The sequence below is a fragment of the Staurois parvus genome, unplaced genomic scaffold (assembly GCF_062004578.1).
Source record: "Staurois parvus isolate SC_StPar_1 unplaced genomic scaffold, SC_StPar_1.0 ptg000231l, whole genome shotgun sequence".
Classification (NCBI taxonomy): domain Eukaryota; kingdom Metazoa; phylum Chordata; class Amphibia; order Anura; family Ranidae; genus Staurois; species Staurois parvus.
In genome coordinates, this window is record NW_028318027.1 from 1,036,421 (window position 1) to 1,057,829 (window position 21,409).

Below are 21,409 nucleotides of genomic sequence, written 5' to 3' on the forward strand. Positions count from 1 at the left end.
GGGTTTTTTTCCTTCCTCTGGAACAACTGTGGGTGTAGGATCATTACTTTTTTTTTTTTTTTAAACTAGAAGCAATTTTGACTTTTTTTCCAGCCAGATTAACTATGTTACTATGTAATGTGTATAATGTCAATATTTATTGTTAATAAAAAATAATTACATTATTCTTCAATATGCCTTAATTTGAATATATGTATCTTTGAAATATATTATTTAAATCAAGCTAAATAATTTGAGTGGATATAATCCACATAAGCAGCCAACACAATATTGCAGGTTTCAATACAAAGAAAATAATACATACATAAATAAAAAAAGTGCAGCTCTTCATTTTTTTATTTATTGAATATATGTGTGATGTGATTATTTATTTTAAAGGAGCTTTTATTATTTTTTCAAGGAAATATAGGTATGGTGATTAAAAAAAAAAAAGTCTTTAGTTTAACCATTTCACTGCCATAGCCACAAGCTAAAATGAACTTTTATTTTACACAAATAAACCCTTAACCTCTCTGGCGGTATTCCCGAGTGTAGATCGGGGTAACATTTCAGTACCAAAAGCGGTAACCCCGAGCTACACTCGGGAATACCATGCGGCACTGCTCCGGCATGTGTTCTTCACTTACCTTACCCTGCGCTCCCACGATGTGTCCCCTGCAGCGTCCCCGGCCATCTCCTCCGGCCGATGCCGGCATCCGGCTTCTGTGTCCTGTCCCTGTGACGTCGGGACGTACGGGCGCCGCCGGCGGCGGGAAATTTTAAAATTTTAAAAAATGTCATTTTTTTTTTTTTTCATTTTACACAGTAAAACATTGCTGTTTCAACCTATTTCACATACATTTTGTCCTGAGTGCTTTGTCCGGCGCCCTGCCTGCATTTTGTCTGTTCTTTCTGCCTGGAAACTGAGAAATGTCCATGGCGTCCAAAAAGTGTCCCTTTAGGTCAAAAGCGGTTTAGATCAGCTAGAGAACAGCGATAGTAAATCAGAACCACTTGCAGAATTGAGTGATAATGATTCGTGGGGGAAATTCGTCATCAGAAACTGAAAACGATTCTGCGACTGAGCTCAGCAATGTGCGAACTTGGCGCTATATTTCACATTTCAGTGTTTTTGGTTTGATTATATTATTGAATTAAATTTTTTATTATTTTTATATTATTTTTATGATTATTTATTAAATTATAATTTATGATTTTGTGTTTCAAATTTTATCCTACCCGGGATGTTTACTAGACTCTTGTTCAGACAGATTTCAGTGAGTTTTTCCTAAAAATTACAGCCTACAATAAAAAAAATACATATTTCCATGCAAAAAAATGGTACCGCTTTCAGCACCAAAAATCTGAAATAATCATACCGCCAGGGAGGTTAAAACCCTTTTTGTATATTTTCTGAAAGCTGAGGATCCTTAAACCTGGTATTTGTATTAATATTGTATAAAAACAAAAAAATTGCAACTGTTTATCGGAAACAATTTTTGAAGTAAAAATATATTCAGTTTATTTCAGTGCACACAAACAAAATAAAATTCCTTCTTTTCTTTGTATAAAAAATACAGAGAGTATTTAACCACTTGCCCTCCTGAGGATTATACCCCCCCCCCCTCCTTCCTGACCAGGCCATATGTTTGTGTTACGGCGCTGCGTTACTTTAACTGACATTTGCACGGCCATGCAACGCTGCACCCAAATTAAATTTACCTCCTTTTTTTCCCATATACAGAGCTTTCTTTCGGTGCTTTTGATCGCCTTTGTGTTTTTTATTTTTTGCGCTTTAAAAAAAAAGACTGACAATTTTGAGAAACAAATTTTTAATTTTTGCTATTAAACATCTCCAATAAAAAAATTTAGAAGATCAAATTTCATCATAAATTCAGGCCAAAACATACTCTGCTCCATGTCTTTGCTAAAAAAAAAATCCCAATACGTGTAAATTAATTGGTTTACATGAAAGTTATAGCGTGCACAAATGGTTGTGTGTACAGTATATATACTATACAGTGAGGAACAGAAATATTTGAACACCCTGCGATTTTGCAAGTTCTCCCACTTAGAAATCATGGAGGGGTCTGAAATTCACATTGTAGGTGCATTCCCACTCTGAGAGACAGAATTAAAAAAAAAACAAAATTCAGGAAATCACATTGTATGATTTGTAAAGAATGTATTTGTCTCGCACTGCTGAACAGAAGTATTTGAACACCTAAGAAACAGCAAGAATTCTGGCTCTCAAAGACCTGTTACTGTGCCTTTAAAAATTCCACCTCTACTCCACTCATTCATCTCACTTAGTAGCACCTGTCTGAGCTCTTTAAAGACACCTGTCCACCGCACAGTCAGTCAGACGCCAACTACTACCATGGGCAAGACTAAAGAGCTGTCAAAAGACACCAGAGACAAAATTGTGGACCTCCACAAGGCTGGAAAGGGCTACGGGGCAGTTGCCAAGCAGCTTGGTGAAAATAGATCAACTGTTGTTAGAAAATGGAAGAGGCTAAAGACGACTGTCAGTCTCCCTCGGACTGGGGCCCCATGCAAGATGTCACCTCGTGGGGTATCACTGATGATAAGAAAGGTGAGGAATCAGCCCAGAACTACAAGGGAGGAGCTGGTCAATGACATGAAGAGAGCTGGGACCACAGTTTCACAGGTCACTGTCGGTAGAACACTACGTCGTCATGGTTTCCAATCATGCATTGCATGGAAGGTTCCCCTGCTCAAGTCATCACATGTCCAGGCCCGTCTGAAGTTTGCCAATGACCATCTGGATGATCCAGAGGAGGCATGGGAGAAAGTAATGTGGTCAGATGAGACCAAAGTAGAACGTTTTGGTCTAAACTTCACTCGTCGTGTTTGGAGGAAAAAGAAGGATGAGTTGCATCCCAAGAACCCCATCCCTACTGTGAAGCATGGGGGTGGTAACATCATGCTTTGGGGGTGCTTTTCTGTGAAGGGGACAGGACGACTGCACGGTATTAAGGAGAGGATGAATGGGGCCATTTATTGTGAGATTTTGAGCAACAACCTTCTTCCCTCAGTCAGAGCATTGAAGATGGGTCGTGGCTGGGACTTCCAACATGACAACGACCCGAAGCACACAGCCAGGAGAACCAAGGAGTGGCTCCGTAAGAAGGCTCTGGAGTGGTCTAGCCGGTCTCCACACCTAAATACAATAGAACATCTTTGGAGGGAGCTGAAACTCCGTGTTGCTCAGCGATAGCCCCGAAACCTGACAGATCTAGTGGAGGAGTCGGCCAAAATCCCTGTTGCAGTGCAAACCTGGCCAAGGACTGCAGGAAACATATGACCTAATTGCAAACAAAGGCTTCTGTACCAAATATTAACACGGATCTTCTCAGGGGTTCAAATACTTCTGTTCAGCAGTGCGAGACAAATACATTCTTTACAAATCATACAATGGGATTTTTTTTTTTTTTTTCAAATTCTGTCTCTCAGAGTGGCAATGCACCTACAATGTGAATTTCAGACCACCATGATTTCTAAGTGGGAGAACTTGCAAAATCGCAGGGGGTTCAAATACTCCTGTTCCTCACTGTGTGTGTGTATATATATATATATATATATATATATATATATATTAGTATACTGGGATTTTTTTTTTTTTATTATCTTTACTAGTAATGGTGGCAATCAGCAACTTATAGCGGGACAGCGGAGGGCATTCTGACACTGGGGGGGACTGACTTGGTGTCACTGGTATTCCCAGTGACACCATTATAGTGATCAGTGGTAATAAAAAGCACTGACTCTGAAATAATGGCACTGGGCAGGAAGAGGTTAACATCTGGGGGGATCAAAGGTGTTTTACTGTGTGCTGTGTTGTTTTTGTGCTTCACTGTAAGCACACTGCTTTGCATGCAAAGCAGTGTGCAGGAGCTGACAGGGGACCTATATGGAAGAAAAATATATTTGAAATATACCGTATTTATTTGAGTATAACGCGCAAAATTTTCTACCAAAAAAAGAAATCAAAGTTTGGGTGCGCGTTATAAACGAGGGCTGGGGTGGGGTGACGCAGTGGCGGCCGATCCATTGAGGGCGCAGGCGCTCACTGTACGCGAGGGCGAAGAAAAAAAAACGTCCCCTGTGCCGGCCCCGCCCCTTTAAGGGGCGGCAAAAACGGGATCATTTTTTTTTTTCTACGTCCCCTCGTCGCGTACAGTGGGCGGCCCGAACTGGCGAGATGCACTGGTGGGGTGACGCAGTGGCGGCCGGTCCATTGAGGGCGCAGGCGCTCACTGTACACGAGGGCGAAGAAAAAAAAACGTCCCCTGTGCCGGCCCCGCCCCTTTAAGGGGCAGCGAAAACAGGGGATCGTTTTTTTTTTCTATGTCCCCTCGTCGCGTACAGTGGGCGGCCCGAACTGGCGAGATACACTGGGGGTGAGAATTCTTATCCGCTGTAACATATGGTCGCCTCTTCATTTCCTTTCCTCGCCTCGCCCACACGTTACGGTAAGCATTGCTGTTTTGCTGTTTTGCACAATTCAGTGTTCTTCATATTTTTGGTTCTTCAAAAAGTGAAACAAAATTTTATACTGATTTTTAATCGAAAATTAGGGGTGCGCATTATACACGTGTGCGCGTTATACTCGAATAAATACGGGTACTTTAAAAATATTCTTCACAAATGTAGTGCCATATATATATATATATATATATATATCCATCTAGGTATAACGGAGTAAACATAAGGGAATCAAAAGATGAATTTAATTCCAAAATGGAATATAAGGAAAGGGTTAAAATGAAATAAACTGATTTTACCAGTTAAATATTACAATTCAAGTATCAAGGAAAATGTGGGGAAAAAGGATTTTAATTGAAGATCAATTTTCTATTCCAAGTGTGTGTGTGTGTACGTGTGTGTATATATATGTATGTATATATGTGTGTATATATATATATATATATATATATATATATATATATAAAATGTGTTTTATTACAAAATATATGAAAAATATTTTTAAGAATACATTTCAAATACACTGTATGTCTTTAAAAATACAAATCTACAGTTTTGAAATGCATTCACAAATATATGAAAAAATATAAGTAAAAATGTCCTTTTTATGTTAAAAAAAAAATCTGAAGAATATATTTTAAAAATATATATTTTAAAAAATATATTTAGTATGAATATATTTTATAAGTACTTCTATATTACAACACTTCAACCTATAATATCCCAGAAAACCAGTAACCCAGAGTGGTTAATGTGCCCTGCTGTTTCTGCTATAGGGTAATTACCCATCCATATTAGAGTTGGAGAGTTGGGATTTGGTTTTCATTTATCACCCTTTTATATATTAGAGTGTTATTTGTGGAGTGGTTTTTCACATATTGTATGTGCTTTCACTCATACTGTCATTTCACTTATTTTATGTGTTTTGACACTTGGTTTGAGTTTACACGTTTAGTCAATATCTTGCATGCTGCACAGCGAGTGGCACGTGTGTTTTCATTATTTAAGGTATGACACTATGTCGAGTTTTTTTCTTTTTTTGAGGTATATGAATATCAGAATTTGCGGGTATTAAGAAGGTTTTGGTGATGAAAGAAGAAGAAAAAGTTTAAGTTTTTGTGTTTACACTTGTGAGGATTATTTTTTTGGGGATTCCTTTTGGGACTTTTTGATTTTATTTTATTTTTGGACACGGTGGGACTTTGGACATAATTTTTGCAGATAATATTTTTTTGCAGATAATTTTTATAATTTTATATTTCATATTATTTTGGTTTTGCATTTTGATTTGATGTATTTTGTTCATAGAAAAGTCACATATATATTATATTTTATAAGTAAAAATGGTTGTTTTTATGTTAAAAAAAAATCTGAAGAATATATTTTAAAAATATATAATTTTAAAAAATATATTTAATATGAATATATTTTAAAAATATATATTTTAAAAAATATATTTAATATGGCCAAAATTGTAGCATTTCAAATATATGGCAATGTATTTGGGAAGAATATTTTTAAAATATATTTTTCTTCCATGTGGGGAGAGAACTGTTTACATTCAGTTCTCTCCCACGTCGGAGATGCTCAGCAATCACTGGGCGCCGGCGAGTAATCACTGGACAGGACCCTGTGATTGACAGCCGCAGCTGCGAATGATGGCACAGGGGTATGAAAATACATAATAAAATAAAACAATGAGTATGTCATTCATGATAATGTATACGGGCCGATGTCCCCGCACAATATATCTCAATGATACGTCTTCCCAGCTCTTTCATACTATTCTGATCATTTGATTTACTGATTTATCCCGGGGGGGTCTGACAATTTCCCAAAGCAGATAATTACATTTGTTTATGCTACAAACAAAGATAATGAATATTGTCACCTCAAAATAAACATTTAATGACATTAGATTAAACTTTTGATTTCACCAGATTGTGAAATGTGTAAAGAATGGGAAAAAAGGTCATTTTATTTTGTTAGTGGAAAGCTTTCTTTATTTAAAATGGCTTTTTATTCCCCATCACCAGCTAAATGTCCAGACGCCTCCATGCAAAGAGAAACCTATATAAGAAGGCCAACAATTGCTGCCTGTCATGTCTGGGTTCAATAACTACTTGGCCACCAAAAGGTTTTTTTTGGCTATTTAGCACTGCGCTACTTTGACTGTTAATCATGCAATGCTGTACCCAAATGAAATGTATACTTTTTTTTTTTTTTTTTTTTTACAAAAATAGATCTTTCTTTTGGTGGTATTTGATCACCACTGGGTTTTTAATTTTTTATTAAATACCAAAATTATGAGTTAAAAAAAATACATTTTTTTACTTTCTGCTATAAAACATCCAATAATAAAAAAAAAATCTTATTTTTTCAAAATTTAGGTTAAAATATATTCTGCTACATGTCTTTGGTAAAAAAAAAAAATAGCAATAAGTGTACATTCATCGGTTTGTGTGAAAGTTATAAAGTCTACGAACGATGGGATATATACTGGAATTTTTATTTATTTTTTTAATGCTATTAATGGGGCGATCAGCAACTTAGATTGCCTGCCGCAATATCACAATAAAGTTAATACATAATTCACCTGCCTGTACTCCATTCACAGGTCTTCATTTTCAGCTGTAAATGAGATTTGTTTATCCTAAAAAATGTAGAAATGACCCTCCTGTATTGTATGTTAATGTCAGGACCTGGATCTGAACCTGCGATTTCTGCTGGATCTGGCAGCAACTCTTCTTGCTGAGCCACCTGAGATGTTAGGCAGCTCCCTCTCTATTGCCCGAGACCAGCAGTCTAAAATATTTCTTAACAAAGGGCCAGTTTACTGTCCTTCAGACCTTAGGGGGGTGGACTGTATTAGGGGGAGGAATAGTGCCCCATCATTGGTGTCAGTGGGAGGAATAGTGCCCCATCATTGGTATAAGTGGGAGGAATAGTGCCCCATCATTGGTATCAGTGGGAGGAATAGTACCCCATCATTGGTGTCAGTGGGAGGAATAGTGCCCCATCATTGGTGTCAGTGGGAGGAATAGTGCCCCATCATTGGTATCAGTGAGAGGAATAGTGCCCCATCATTGGTATCAGTGGGAGGAATAGTACCCCATCATTGGTGTCAGTGGGAGGAATAGTGCCCCATCATTGGTGTCAGTGGGAGGAATAGTGCCCCATCATTGGTATCAGTGGGAGGAATAGTGCCCATCATTGGTATCAGTGGGAGGAATAGTGCCCATCATTGGTATCAGTGGGAGGAATAGTGCCCCATCATTGGTATCAGTGGGAGGAATAGTGCCCATCATTGGTATCAGTGGGAGGAATATTGCCCATCATTGGTATCAGTGGGAGGAATAGTGCCCATCATTGGTATCAGTGGGAGGAATAGTGCCCCAATATTGGTATCAGTGGGAGGAATAGTGCCCCAATATTGGTATCAGTGGGAGGAATAGTGCCCCAATATTGGTATCAGTGGGAGGAATAGTGCCCCATCATTGGTGTCAGTGGGAGGAATAGTGCCCCATCATTGATATCAGTGGGAGGAATAGTGCCAAATCATTGGTATCAATGGGAGGAATAGTGCCCCATCATTGGTGTCAGTGTGAGGAATAGTACCCCATCATTGGTATTAGTGGGAGGAATAGTGCCCCATCATTGGTGTCAGTGGGAGGAATAGTGCCCCATCATTGGTGTCAGTGGGAGGAATAGTGCCCCATCATTGTTGTCAGTGGGAGGAATAGTGCCCCATCATTGTTATCAGTGGGAGGAATAGTGCCCCATCATTGCTATCAGTGGGAGGAATAGTGCCCATCATTGGTATCAGTGGGAGGAATAGTGCCCCATCATTGGTATCAGTGGGAGAAATAGTGCCCCATCATTGGTGTCAGTGGGAGGAATAGTGCCCCATCGTTGGTATCAGTGGGAGGAATAGTGCCCCATCATTGGTATCAGTGGGAGGAATTGTGCCCATCATTGGTATCAGTGGGAGGAATAGTGCCCCAATATTGGTATCAGTGGGAGGAATAGTGCTCCATCATTGGTATCAGTGGGAGGAATAGTGCCCCATCATTGATATCAGTGGGAGGAATAGTGCCAAATCATTGGTATCAATGGGAGGAATAGTGCCCCATCATTGGTGTCAGTGTGAGGAATAGTACCCCATCATTGGTATTAGTGGGAGGAATAGTGCCCCATCATTGGTGTCAGTGGGAGGAATAGTGCCCCATCATTGGTGTCAGTGGGAGGAATAATGCCCCATCATTGTTGTCAGTGGGAGGAATAGTGCCCCATCATTGTTATCAGTGGGAGGAATAGTGCCCCATCATTGCTATCAGTGGGAGGAATAGTGCCCATCATTGGTATCAGTGGGAGGAATAGTGCCCCATCATTGGTATCAGTGGGAGGAATAGTGCCCCATCATTGGTATCAGTGGGAGGAATAGTGCCAAATCATTGGTATCAATGGGAGGAATAGTGCCCCATCATTGGTGTCAGTGTGAGGAATAGTACCCCATCATTGGTATTAGTAGGAGGAATAGTGCCCCATCATTGGTGTCAGTGGGAGGAATAGTGCCCCATCATTGGTGTCACTGGGAGGAATAGTGCCCCATCATTGTTGTCAGTGGGAGGAATAGTGCCCCATCATTGTTATCAGTGGGAGGAATAGTGCCCCATCGTTGGTATCAGTGGGAGGAATAGTGCCCCATCATTGGTATCAGTGGGAGGAATAGTGCCCCATCATTGGTGTCAGTGGGAGGAATAGTGCCCCATCATTGGTATCAGTGGTATCTGTTAGCAGAATCTGTTTTGGGGTGTTATTCTACATATATCCATGGTATGTGTGAGCAATATATCATTTAAGTGACAACGTTGTGTAAAACAAAAAATCCCACAATTTGTCATTTTCCAAAAATTTGTGTCAAAAAATAAATCTTCCATGGACTCAACATACCTCTCAGCAAATAACTTAGTGTGTCTACTTTCCGAAAAGGGGTCATTTTGGAGGTTTTTGTACTGCCCTGATATTTTAGCACCTCAAAAAATGTCCACCAGAAAGTAAAAGCTGTGTAAATTCCAGTATATAAACCATAGTTCACTGGAACTAGGGGGTTAAGCCCAACCCCTGAAAAACAACCCAACACCATAATCCCCCCTCCACCAAACTTTACACTTGGCACAATGCTGTCAGGCAAATACAGTTCTCCTGGCAACCACCAAACCCAGACACATCCATCGGATTGTCAAATAGGGAAGCTTGTTTGGTTACTCCAGAGAATATGTTTCCACTGCTCTAGAGGCCAGTTGTTTTACACCACGGCATCCCACTAACAGTTGAGCGTGGAATATTTAGTAACAAAGAAATGTCACGGATGGACTTATTGCCCAGGTGGCCACCTATCACGGGACCACGCTTGGAGTCACTGAGCTCCTGAGAGCGACCCGTTCTTTCACCAATGATTGTAGAAGCAGTCTGCATGCCTAGGGGCTTGATTGTATACACCTGTGTCCATGGAGGGGATTGGAACTCCTGAATCCAATGATTTGAGGGAGGGGACAATACTTTTGATATTATAGTGTACCTTTTCTCATCAGAAGTTAGAGCAATCTTGTGACTTCTATCGGTGGCCAGCCGAGCACATGTTAAACCTTGAAGGAGGAATTTTCATTCTGCTCTAGGAGGATGCAGGACCACTGACCTCTGTCTGAATAGTGCTGATCGGCCCTGTCCTGATCACATGTACTCTCCCAAGAAAAAAAAAGAAACCTCTCTAGCAATTTGTCAGCAATAATATTTTTGCTGTTCCATCTGCCAGGTTGGAAACAAAACTCTTCGATCTCTAGTGTAGAGAATCACCCATGTGAACCATCTTCTAGAATTTAAATCCCATGATGCAGGACTTATGGCAAGAAAGGTATTCTTTTTATTCAAAAATGTGATTTGGCAATGTTGACATACAGCAAATATACAAAATTTAGACTTACATAAAAAGAATGAACACACTCAGCCATGAGCACTCAACACCCCTTTGGCATCCTCACACACATCGGAGGTATATCAATATCTCTGGGAATTTTATTTTAGCCCAACAGTAAATTGATGAGAAATGATTGTTTATATTGCATCAGCCATTTCCAATCTGAAGTATGTTTGTTGTTTCCCAAGTACACACATTTTTGGACTTCCCTCTCTCTCTTCATTTTTAGACGTATCTGTCATTCCACACCATCCTAGATTTTAAATTGATAGGAAATGTAGTAGATTATATTCTACTTCAACAGGCGGGTCTATAGAAAATACATTTTAGTTGTTTGCAGAAACCTTTTTGTAAACGTTCATGCTGATCCAGCTAATGGGTTATGATTTCTGGGGTAAAAAAAGTCGGTGGTCAGAACTGCACTTTACTTCCAAGTATTTATTGTAATATATCAAGATGGTGAGAAGAAATGGTCCAAAATGTCAGTCTTGATATATTTTACATTACAGCGTACTATTGGCCAGCTACATCTCTGGACTTTGGTAACAATAAGGGCTGTGCATCCAATTTTGCTTTAAATGCACTTATATGAAATGGTCTTTGACATATGCTGATTTATAGGGTTATACTCTACTCCAGCCTTTCTCCACCAGGGTGCCCAGCAACAGGGTGCCTTGAGGTTTCTTCAGGGGTGCCTTGAGGTTTCTTCAGAGGTGCCTTGAGGTTTCTTCAGGGGTGCCTTGGAAAAATGTCTAAAAATTACCCAAAACTTGTATACAAGCCAGCGGGTGGGACAAGCCGGCCTTTTAGTTAGACAAAGCCACAGGTTTTCATTGTGCACCATTACGACCTTCTAGCCGCCGGAGTCCTGACAACCAATGACATCATCAGTTGATAAGGAGGATGTCAGTTGCTTGCACTCCATCCTAGTTTGGCCCTCACCTGCCCCTTTCCATCAGTGCTGGGGTCACATTAGCTCAGTGATGGATAATAAATGAGGGAGAAGTGAAAAGCTGGAATACTACTCAGTACCAGTGTGCAAAAGTGTATTTGCATTGGAAGAATACATTCCCACTAATGTTGGGTGTTGCTGCGTTATATAAAACTAATAGAATAGTTTTTCACATTTTAGAATGGGGTGCCTCAAGACTGTCCATAATTTTAAAGGGCGCCTCGAGACTGTCCATCTTTTTAAAGGGTGGCTTGGGACTAGAGATGAGCGAATTATTAAAAAATTTGATTCGGCTGATTCGCCGAATTTGCGGAAGAAATTCGATTCGATGCGAATTTATTCGCTGCAAATTTAACTTATTAAAAGGGTTTCTAGGCTTCAGAGAGCCTTTATATTAGTGCAGACACTGTACCTTTAATTTAAATGCCCTTGGAGTCTGCTGGGGAAGAGAAATAATACTGTCAGTCAGTATGACATGCAGATGAGTGCCGTCGATCTTAGAATCACCGCACACTTCACTCATTTGGGCAGTCACGGGGCACGACGAAGAAGAAGAAGAAGAAGAAGAAGAAGAATGAAAAGAAGAAGAAGAAGAATGAAAAGAAGAAGAAGAAGAATGAAAAGAAGAATGAGAAGAAGAATGAAAAGAAGAATGAAAAGAAGGATGAGAAGAATGAAAAGAAGAATGAAAAGAAGAAGAAGAATGAAAAGAAGTAGAAGAAGAATGAAAAGAAGAATGAAAAGAAGAAGAAGAATGAAAAGAAGAAGAAGAAGAAGAAGAATGAAAAGAAGAAGAAGAAGAATGAAAAGAAGAATGAGAAGAAGAATGAAAAGAAGAATGAAAAGAAGAATGAAAAGAAGAAGAAGAATGAAAAGAAGAAGAAGAAGAATGAAAAGAAGAAGAAGAAGAATGAAAAGAAGAATGAAAAGAAGAAGAAGAAAAATGAAAAGAAGAATGAAAAGAAGAATGAGAAGAATGAAAAGAAGAATGAAAAGAAGAAGAAAAAGAATGAAAAGAAGAAGAATGAAAAGAAGAATGAAAAGAAGAAGAAGAAGAATGAAAAGAAGAAGAAGAAGAATGAAAAGAAGAATGAAAAGAAGAAGAAGAAGAATGAAAAGAAGAAGAAGAAGAAGAAGAAGAAGAAGAATGAAAAGAAGAAGAAGAATGAAAAGAAGAAGAATTCCAGTACAGCAAAAAGTGTATCTGCAGAGAGCTCCGCTATTTCTGACAGTTCTCTGACAGTTCCTTCACATTTACAGCGGTTGAAACATTGTATCTATTTGTTTCCGAATAAAAACATCTGTATCCTAAATGGAAACAAACAGAGAACTGTCAGAAATAGCGGAGCTCTCTGCAGGGACACTTTTTGCCAGCTGTAGAAGGGATGAAAATCGGCCGATCGGGAAAAATTTGATTCGTGCATCCGAAGTTTGCTAATTTTCGGATTCGGTGCGAATCGAATTTTTCCTAATATTCAAAACGAATTCCACTTCGCCAAGTTCGATTCGCTCATCTCTACTTGGGACTGTCCATCATTTTAAAGGGTGCCTCAGGACTGTCCATGATTTAAAAGAGTGCCTTGACTGAAAAAAAAGTTGAGAAACACTGGTCTACACCATGTATAATCTTTCTCCATGCCGACCTTTAGCCAGTCCACTACCATGTCAGCTTCTGCTGTTGCTTTTACCAATTTGAGTTTAGAACTTTCCACAGCCCAGCCTTTGTTGCCTCCGATATATTGTCTCAGTTTATGCTTTGCACAGAATTGCTGATTCAGCCAAATGAGGTCTTAGGGCAGAGCAGCTTTGAGAAATGACCAAAGATTCTGCTCCAAAGACCTTGCACCCTTTTCTTTAGAGGTCATATACCCTGAATCTTCTCCAGAAGTCCAGCTGGTTGACCCAGGGTGCAAGGCTTCTGACACAGTTTCTGCTTTTGTGGTTTTGCACTCCATCTTTTCTCCAAAGAATTTGAACCATGCCTCCACTTTAGAGGTCCTGTACTCCATCTCTGCTCCTGAGGTCATGTACTCTGTTTTAGCTTTCAAGGTCCAGCATTCTGATTCAAATATCAAAATCCTGTACTCTGATTTGACTTCCAATGATGGAACGCAGCCCAATTCAGCTTCCAATGTCCTGCACCCCCATCCTGATCCCACCCCCCCAAAAAAAGGGCAAACTCAATGGACCACTCTGTCTTTTTCTGCTATCACTTTTCTATGTTTCTGTGTTTCTGTAAAAATCCCCCCTACTGTCTGGCCAGATTAGACTGATTCTCATCCTGCTGTGCACTCTGACTCCAAGGCAGTGAACACCTATGAAGAGTGGAAACTAACTACCTACCTAACTATATGCAGAGGAGAAGGAGAATCACATAAAGCAGATTCAATTGGGAGTACAAAGTACAGGAGAAGGAGCAAGAGCAAGAATGATTAGCAGGTTCAGGGAGTAAAAGGTTCAGTACATACATCAGCACAATAACCGGCTATGGCAATGTTGGACTCCTGAGTGGGGATGAACTGGCTTTTGTTTAGAACCAGGTTTGAGCCCAATCTTAGAAGCCACCTTTCATTCCTGGTCCAATGAGCTGCAGGCAGGGGGTTCCCACAAAGGGGCAGGAATACTTGTGACATTATAGATCTAATATGGCCATGTGACCATATTACTTTAATGTTATTGACTATGTATTTTGGTAATGAGGTAATGAGCATCCTCAACTTTACTAATGTTATATGTGAAGCTGGAAACATCCTGTGCACAGCTCATTAGACCATGAATGACAGCTCTGGGTTTGGACAAATGCAAGCTGATCCCTACTCCTGAGGGGTGCTAAGTGCCCTCCAAGAAACCAGCACAAGGTGGTGACTAATCGTTGTGACCCCCTGACTGCAGCTAGTGGACATTGGAACTACACCACTCAAGCCTGGGGACCATGGTGCCACTAGTAGGTTTTCTAGTTCCTGAGAGATGTTTCTTTTTGTCTACATCCTTTGTGTTAAAAGATGCCCCTCCAGCTCATCTCAAAAATGTGGAAGTTTATAATAACTGTGTTACTTTAGACAGGTTATTTTTTAGTATACCAGGGATTGTGTAGATCTGCAAAGGCTGCGTGCTTTCAAGGGCATTTAGCTTGCTTTGGAGATCAGTTTGAAATGCTTCTAAATTCTATCGAAGTTCATTCACAGGTGCATTTGACCTGCAACTCTTGTCCTGCAGTTGACCTCCTTCTGGCCTACAACCTTTTAATCTGCAGTCAACCTTCTTCTGACCTTTAGTTGACTGCCCTAAAACTTTCAGATGACCTCCTTCTTTGACAGTCCAAATGATATGCATGTGGAGCAGGGGCGGACTGACCACTTGGAAACTCGGGCACTGCCCGAGGGCCCGGGGTCAGTAGGGGGCCCCATGAGATGCCCCTGGTACCTTTTTCATAGGATTTTTTGAGTTTGGACAAGGACACAGGGGCCCCATTATCCCCTATTGCCCGGGGGCCCTATGAGTTGTCAGTCCGCCCCTGATGTGGAGCAAATATGTTTTGGCACAAACTAAAACCAAATGTAACAATTTCATCATCTCCAAGGCTAACAAACACTAACTGTAAAAACCATAAAAAAAAAGATTCTCATCCACAAAAAAACTCATCTCAAAGCAAACTCTAAACTCACACTCTTTATCTTCTCCAATGAGCTGCAAGCGAGGTTGTTGCTTACCCACAACTGACATAAACCAAGAGGCGGGCTACAGGAATGACCCAGGCTACAGCTCACTGGGGTAAAAAAAAAAAAGAGAGAGGGCGTGAGTTTGGAGTTCAGCTAGAGATGAGTTTGGTGGATGTCATCTCTAATGTCACTGATCTTAGTAGTGACTATCAGAGGGTAGAAAATACTATATTCATCTCTGAGAAACCTTCTTCAAAGACTTTCTATTACATGTCCATCCCGATATTGACATATCAAGGATAAAACAAAAAGCATCCCATAATGTGTACCGTTCAAATTTACCCCTTTATTCATAAAAGTAAACCACTCTCATCAAAATGAAGCAAAAGTGCTAAACATTGGCCGGTTTCATGATGACGTCACAGCAAGCTCTGGCTGACACGTTTTGTCACACCTGATGACCTCTTGGGCTTGTGTAGATATGAAAAGGCTGTGTGCTTTCAAGGGCATTTAGCTTTTTTTGGAGATAAGTGCTTCTAAACTCCATCCAAGTTCATTCACAGGTGTATTGGACCTGCAAATTTTGACCTGCTGTTGATCTCCTTCTGGACTAGAGCCTACAACCTTTCAGCTTGCAGTCTTCCCTTCTTCTGACCTATAGTTAACCGATTTCAAACCCCGCAGATGACATTTTTTTCATCCATCTGAAGCCAAACTCCAAACTTGCACTCTTTAGTTTCTCCAATGAGCTGCAGGATGGGCCATTCCTTACCCCCACAACCGATGTAAACCAAGAGGCGAGCTGAGGGAGTAACACAACAAACGGGTAAGAAAAGAGTGTGAGTTTGGAGTCCAGCTAGAGATGATATTAGACATGACATTCGCCAAAATCAACAACAGGTGCCCTCCTTATTTCTGACTCTTTGAAGGTACAATGGAGGTATTTTCTGTCCCTCTTAATTCTATCAGAGTGTACTCTTTATACCCTCACTGACAAGGCTGACATTACTCTGCCATGAAGAGAGACCACCGATCAATGACTATGCTCTCTTCTGATTGCAACATAACTCTACAAACACTAAAAATAGTGGACTGTTACTATAGAACTTCTGAGGGTGACAAAAATGTACCCTGTTCACCCTGACACATATGTCGCCTCACCAAGGTTTTTTTTTCTCAGAGAATAGGTGCAGCTACTCCCCCCTTCCAAGTCACCCCTTGTTTCTGCTCCTACCCACCTCTGAGCACCATCTCTTGGTTCCACCCTCGGCCCACCTCCAAGTACCACTTTTAGAGAATACAGAACCAAGTATAATTTTTTGGTGCTAAGTAATTTTGTATTGAATGTGGTAATGATAGCTAGAAAAACAGTTAAATACTGTAGATCCCTGCAGCCAGCAACAATAGACCCCCTCCCCAGTGCTTTTTTTCTTATAAAATCGATGCAGTTACTCGCCCCCTCCAAGTCACCCCTTGTCTCTGCTCCTTCCCACCTCTGAGCACCATCTCTTGGTTCCACCTTCGGCCCACCTCCAAGTACCAGTTTTAGAGAATACAGAACCAAGAATCATTTTTTGGTGCTAAGTAATTTGCATTAAATGTGGTAATGATAGCTATAAAAAACAGTCAAATACTGTAGATCCCCTGCAGCTAGCATCAATAGACCCTGTCAGCACCTGTGGTAGTGAGCCCTTGTAGATAGTCAACTTGAGGCTCCCCAGGGCGCGGAGCCTCTCCCATCCTCTGGAACTCTCTACCAGGGTGTGGAGTCTAAGCCCCAGCCTGCTTCTTCACGAGATCCCCTGATAGTGGGGATGGACTTGCAGCAAGCTGGGACCAGATCACGGCCCCCGGGTACGCCCAGCTGAGGATGAGGAGACCGCTCGCAGGAGCAGATTACAATGGAGGAGACAAACGGAAATCCGATAGACTATCCGAGGTCAGGACGGATGGAAAACAAGCAGTCAGAGCACAAAGCTGGGGTCAGTACACAAGTAGTCAATGCAGGATACAGGCGATAGCAACACACAGGAGCTCTGACAACTAGGAAGTTGCTCAGCAAAGTGGCCTAGACTGAACATGTCTTATATAGACAAGCAAACAAGGAGGCGGCCAGGAAGTGATGTAAGGGAAGGAAATAAAACCCAGAGAGCAGCAGATGATGTCCATAGGTGAGCACAGACAAACACACATGTGAAAGGGATCAGGAACAGCACTGCAGCAAGGAGGTAAGAATACAAACAAGAAACTGCAGGCTAACTTGTGACAGACCCCCTCCCCAGCAACAATAAACTCCCCAGAAACATCAGATTTCCCCCATCAACAATATACCTCCCCCATACCCCCATACAAAATACCCCTGAGGAAAAAGAGATCTACCCCAGCAACAAACGATTCTGGCCAGCAGAAATAGACCTCCCAGCATCCAGCATCAATAGACCCTTCAGCAGTCAGCAACAATAGACCCCTTCCTCAATAGTAGATCCCTCCCAGCAACAAAACAATCCCAGCCAGCAGCAATAGACCTCCCAGCATCCAGTATCAATAAACCCTTCAGCAGTCAGCAACAATAGACTCCCTCCCCAGCAAGAATAGGCCCCCCAGAAACAACAGATTCCCCCCGTCAACAATAGACCTCCCCCATTACAAAATATTCCTGAGGAACAAGAGATCTACCCCTGCAACAAACAATCCCGACCAGCAGCAATAGACCTCCCAGCATCCAGCATCAATAGACCCTTCAGCAGTCAGCAACAATAGACCCCTTCCTCAATAGTAGATCCCTCCTAGCAACAAAACGATCCCAGCCATTAGCAATAGACCTCTCAGCATCCAGTATCAATAAAACCTTCAGCAGTCAGTAACAATAGACCCCCTCCCCAGCAAGAATAGGCCCCCCAGAAACAACAGATTCCCCCCGTCAACAATAGACCTCCCACATTACAAAATATTCCTGAGGAACAAGAAATCTACCCCTGCAACAAATGATCCCGACCAGCAGCAATAGACCTCCCAGCATCCAGCATCAAAAGACCCTTCAGCAGTCAACAAAAAGACCCCTTCCTCAATAGTAGATCCCTCCCAGCAACAGAATCCTTGGCACTACATATACAATATGTGCATGCGTGTTTGTGCTGAAAGATCGCTCTATCACAAGCTCCCAACACAGAAACCAAGCCATGATTGAGAGCTCTTGGTCTCCTACTAATGACTAGTACCTGGAAGGACTGGCTACAACCGTGATCACATGACTGGGAGCCAATCCTAGTAATCCCTTGTTTTAGGCACCTCCCCTGCAGTTCTGTCCTAAAGGAGGAATATATAGATGGTTTATTAATATTTTAACAGAATTCCCTCACAAATATGTCATGCAATCAAGTAATTGGCCGCAGTGTGTTTAAGAAGGGTTTGAGGGGACCCTTTCTAAATTTTTACCACCCTGATGTGTGTTAGACAACATAACCCATTCAAGAATGGGAATGTGTTTGATAACTTTGAGGTGTGATTTTTTTTTTTTTTTTTTGTATAGGTCTGCTTGAATCAAAGGAAAATGTGATTTCAGCATGTTCTATTTTTTTATTTCCCTGACCTTTTTGAGAAATTCTGCCTGAAACTTCTTATTTCTAAATGAATAGATCAGGGGGTTCACTAAGGGGGTCCACAAATAGTTTGTGAATGTCACAGCGTCAGTGACTTGAGGTGGTACAGCTTGACTAGGCAATACATAGACTACAAGACCAATACCGTTCTGCATAGAGAACACAATGAGGTGGGAGCTACACGTGGAGAAGGTCTTCTTCCTACCGGAGGATGAAGGAATTTTAAGGATTGCACGAATTATAAACATGTATGATACAAAAACAGACAAAGCTGAGATCAGTGCCAGAAAAGCACTGATCACAGCAATAATAAAACGAATTAGTGTTGTGTCGGAGGTAGCCAGGTCTATCAATGGGTAAAGGTCACAGAAAAAATGGTAGATGGTGTTATGGCCACAAAATTGCAACTGGCTCAAAAAAATGGATGTAGCGCCTGAAAGCGCGACTGAAAAAATCCAACATGCAGTAACCACCCGAAAATAGAATCCATTATTCACAAAGGAGGAATAGCGCAATGGATGGCAAACCGCCAAGTATCGGTCATAAGACATTAAAACATAATGAAAACACCCGACGTCCCCCGCAATCCCATACACGTCCAAATGTACAATGCAGTTGGTTACAGTGATGGTCGGCCGTTCAACAATCATATAATGGAGCAGCACCGGAAGCATGTTTGTGGTGCTCAGTAGTTCAAAGACGCACATGCTCTTAATTATAAAAAACATGGGCGCCGTGAGACGGGCGCTGCTCTGAATTATATAGATGATCATTACATTTGCGCTGCAGATCAAAAGGTAGCTGAGCAGAAAGAGAACAAACATCGGAACCCGGAAGCCATAATACGGTTTAAATCCAACAATCAGAATTTCAGTGATGGCTGTGCAGTTGTCGGGATACACCATCTGTAGAGGAGACAATCGCACATCATATACGATATTCTGTAGATCAAGAAATACATCTGACCTGCGATTTTTTTTTTTCACTGTGATTGGAGTTAACTTTTTTTAAAAAAATAGTGTTACAGTGTATTTTTCTTGCATTTTTCTTGCTGTCAGTTTCAGTGCCTGAAAAGTCCCGTATGCCCTATGTTTGTTTGTTTGTTTGTTTCTTTTTTTTTTTTTATTGAGGATTTCTTTTGGGTATAATGAGATTATTATGATTGATATTATGTGTGATTTTTTTTTTTTTTTATTTTAATAGATATCTTTGTATAATGTGATTATTATTAATTTGTAAATATGTATAACGTGCCATTGTAGCCTTCCTAGTCGTCTGATTATGTCCATATTTCTGTGCTCAAAGCGGTACACTTTTTTGCATGGAAATATGTATTTTTATTGTAGGCCTGTAATTTTTAGGAATAACTCACTGAAATCTGTCTGAACATCCCTTCAGTCTAGTAAACATCCCAGGCAGGGGTGGACTGACAACTTATGGGACACCCGGGCAATAGCGGATCATGGGGCCCCTGCAGGGCCGGACTGACAACTCATGGGGCCCCTGGGCAATATGGGATCATGGGGCCCCGTGTCCTTGCCCAAACTCAAAAAAGCCTATGAAAAAGGTACCAGGGGCATCTCATGGGGCCCCCTACTGACCCCAGGCCCTCGGGCAGTGCCCGAGTTTCCAAATGGTCAATCCGCCCCTGGGCCCCTGTGTCCTTGCCCAAACTCAAAAAAGCCTATGAAAAAGGTACCAGGGGCATCTCATGGGGCCCCCTAATGACCTGGGGCCCTCGGGCAGTGCCCGAGTTTCCAAATGGTCAGTCCGCCCCTGGGCCCCTGTGTCCTTGCCCAAACTCAAAAAAGCCTATGAAAAAGGTACCAGGGGCATCTCATGGGGCCCCTTACTGACCCCGGGCCCTCAGGCAGTGCCTGAGTTTCCAAATGGTCAGTCCGCCCCTGATCCCGGGTATGATAAAATTTGAAACAATAAACTATAATTTAATAAATAATCATAAAAAATAATATAATAATAATAATACATTTAATTCAATAATATAATAAAACCAAAAACACTGAAATTTGAAATATAACGCCATAATAAGTTCGCACATCGCTGAGCAAAGTCGCAGAATCGTTTTCAGTGTCTGATGATGAATTTCCCCCACCAATCATTATCAGTCAATTCTGCAAGTGGTTCTGATTTACTATCGCTGTTCTCTAGCCGGTCTAAAACTGCGTCTGACGTAAAGGGACACTTTTTGGACGCCATGGACGTTTCTCAGTTTCCAGGCAGAAAGAACAGTAAAAATGCAGGCAGGGCGCCGGACAAAGCACTCGGGACAAAATGTATGTGAAATGGTTTGATACAGGAATGTTATACTATGTGATTTTAAAGTATTAGTGAATGTCACTTTTTGACATTTTTAAATGTCCCGCCAGTTCCGTCCCCCGTACGTCCTGATGTTGCAGGGAACGGAACCCGGAAGACAGATGCCGGCATCGGCCGGAGGACATTGCCGGGGACACTGCAGGGGGGACATCATGGGAGCGCAGGACAAGGTAAGAGAAGAACAGATCCCGGAGCAACGCTGCAGTGTATTTCCGAGTGTAGCTCGGGGGGGTTACCGCTTGTGGTGCTGAAACTTGGGAATACCTCCAGGGAGGTTAAGGGAGATATACAGTATGTATCATGTCATGATTTATTTTTTAAGGGAATCTATGTATTGTCATTTTTTTTTTAAGGTCTGTAGTTTCCATGTAAGAGCCGCATGCTAAAATAGACATTT

General features: G+C 41.3%; 1 protein-coding gene across 1 annotated transcript; it reads right to left on the reverse strand.

Moving 5' to 3' along the window:
• Window positions 1–18,644: 18,644 nt before the first annotated feature.
• On the reverse strand, window positions 18,645–19,580 carry LOC149460384 (olfactory receptor 11L1-like). The gene has a single exon (XM_089679749.1). The coding sequence runs from the start codon at window positions 19,578–19,580 to the stop codon at window positions 18,645–18,647; it is 936 nt and encodes a 311-aa protein (XP_089535875.1).
• Between the last annotated feature and the right edge of the window lie 1,829 nt (window positions 19,581–21,409).

Excerpts from the sequence above, each read along its gene's own strand:
- LOC149460384 (XM_089679749.1), bottom strand. The coding sequence starts at position 19,580 with ATGGTGTATCCCGACAACTGCACAGCCATCACTGAAATTCTGATTGTT.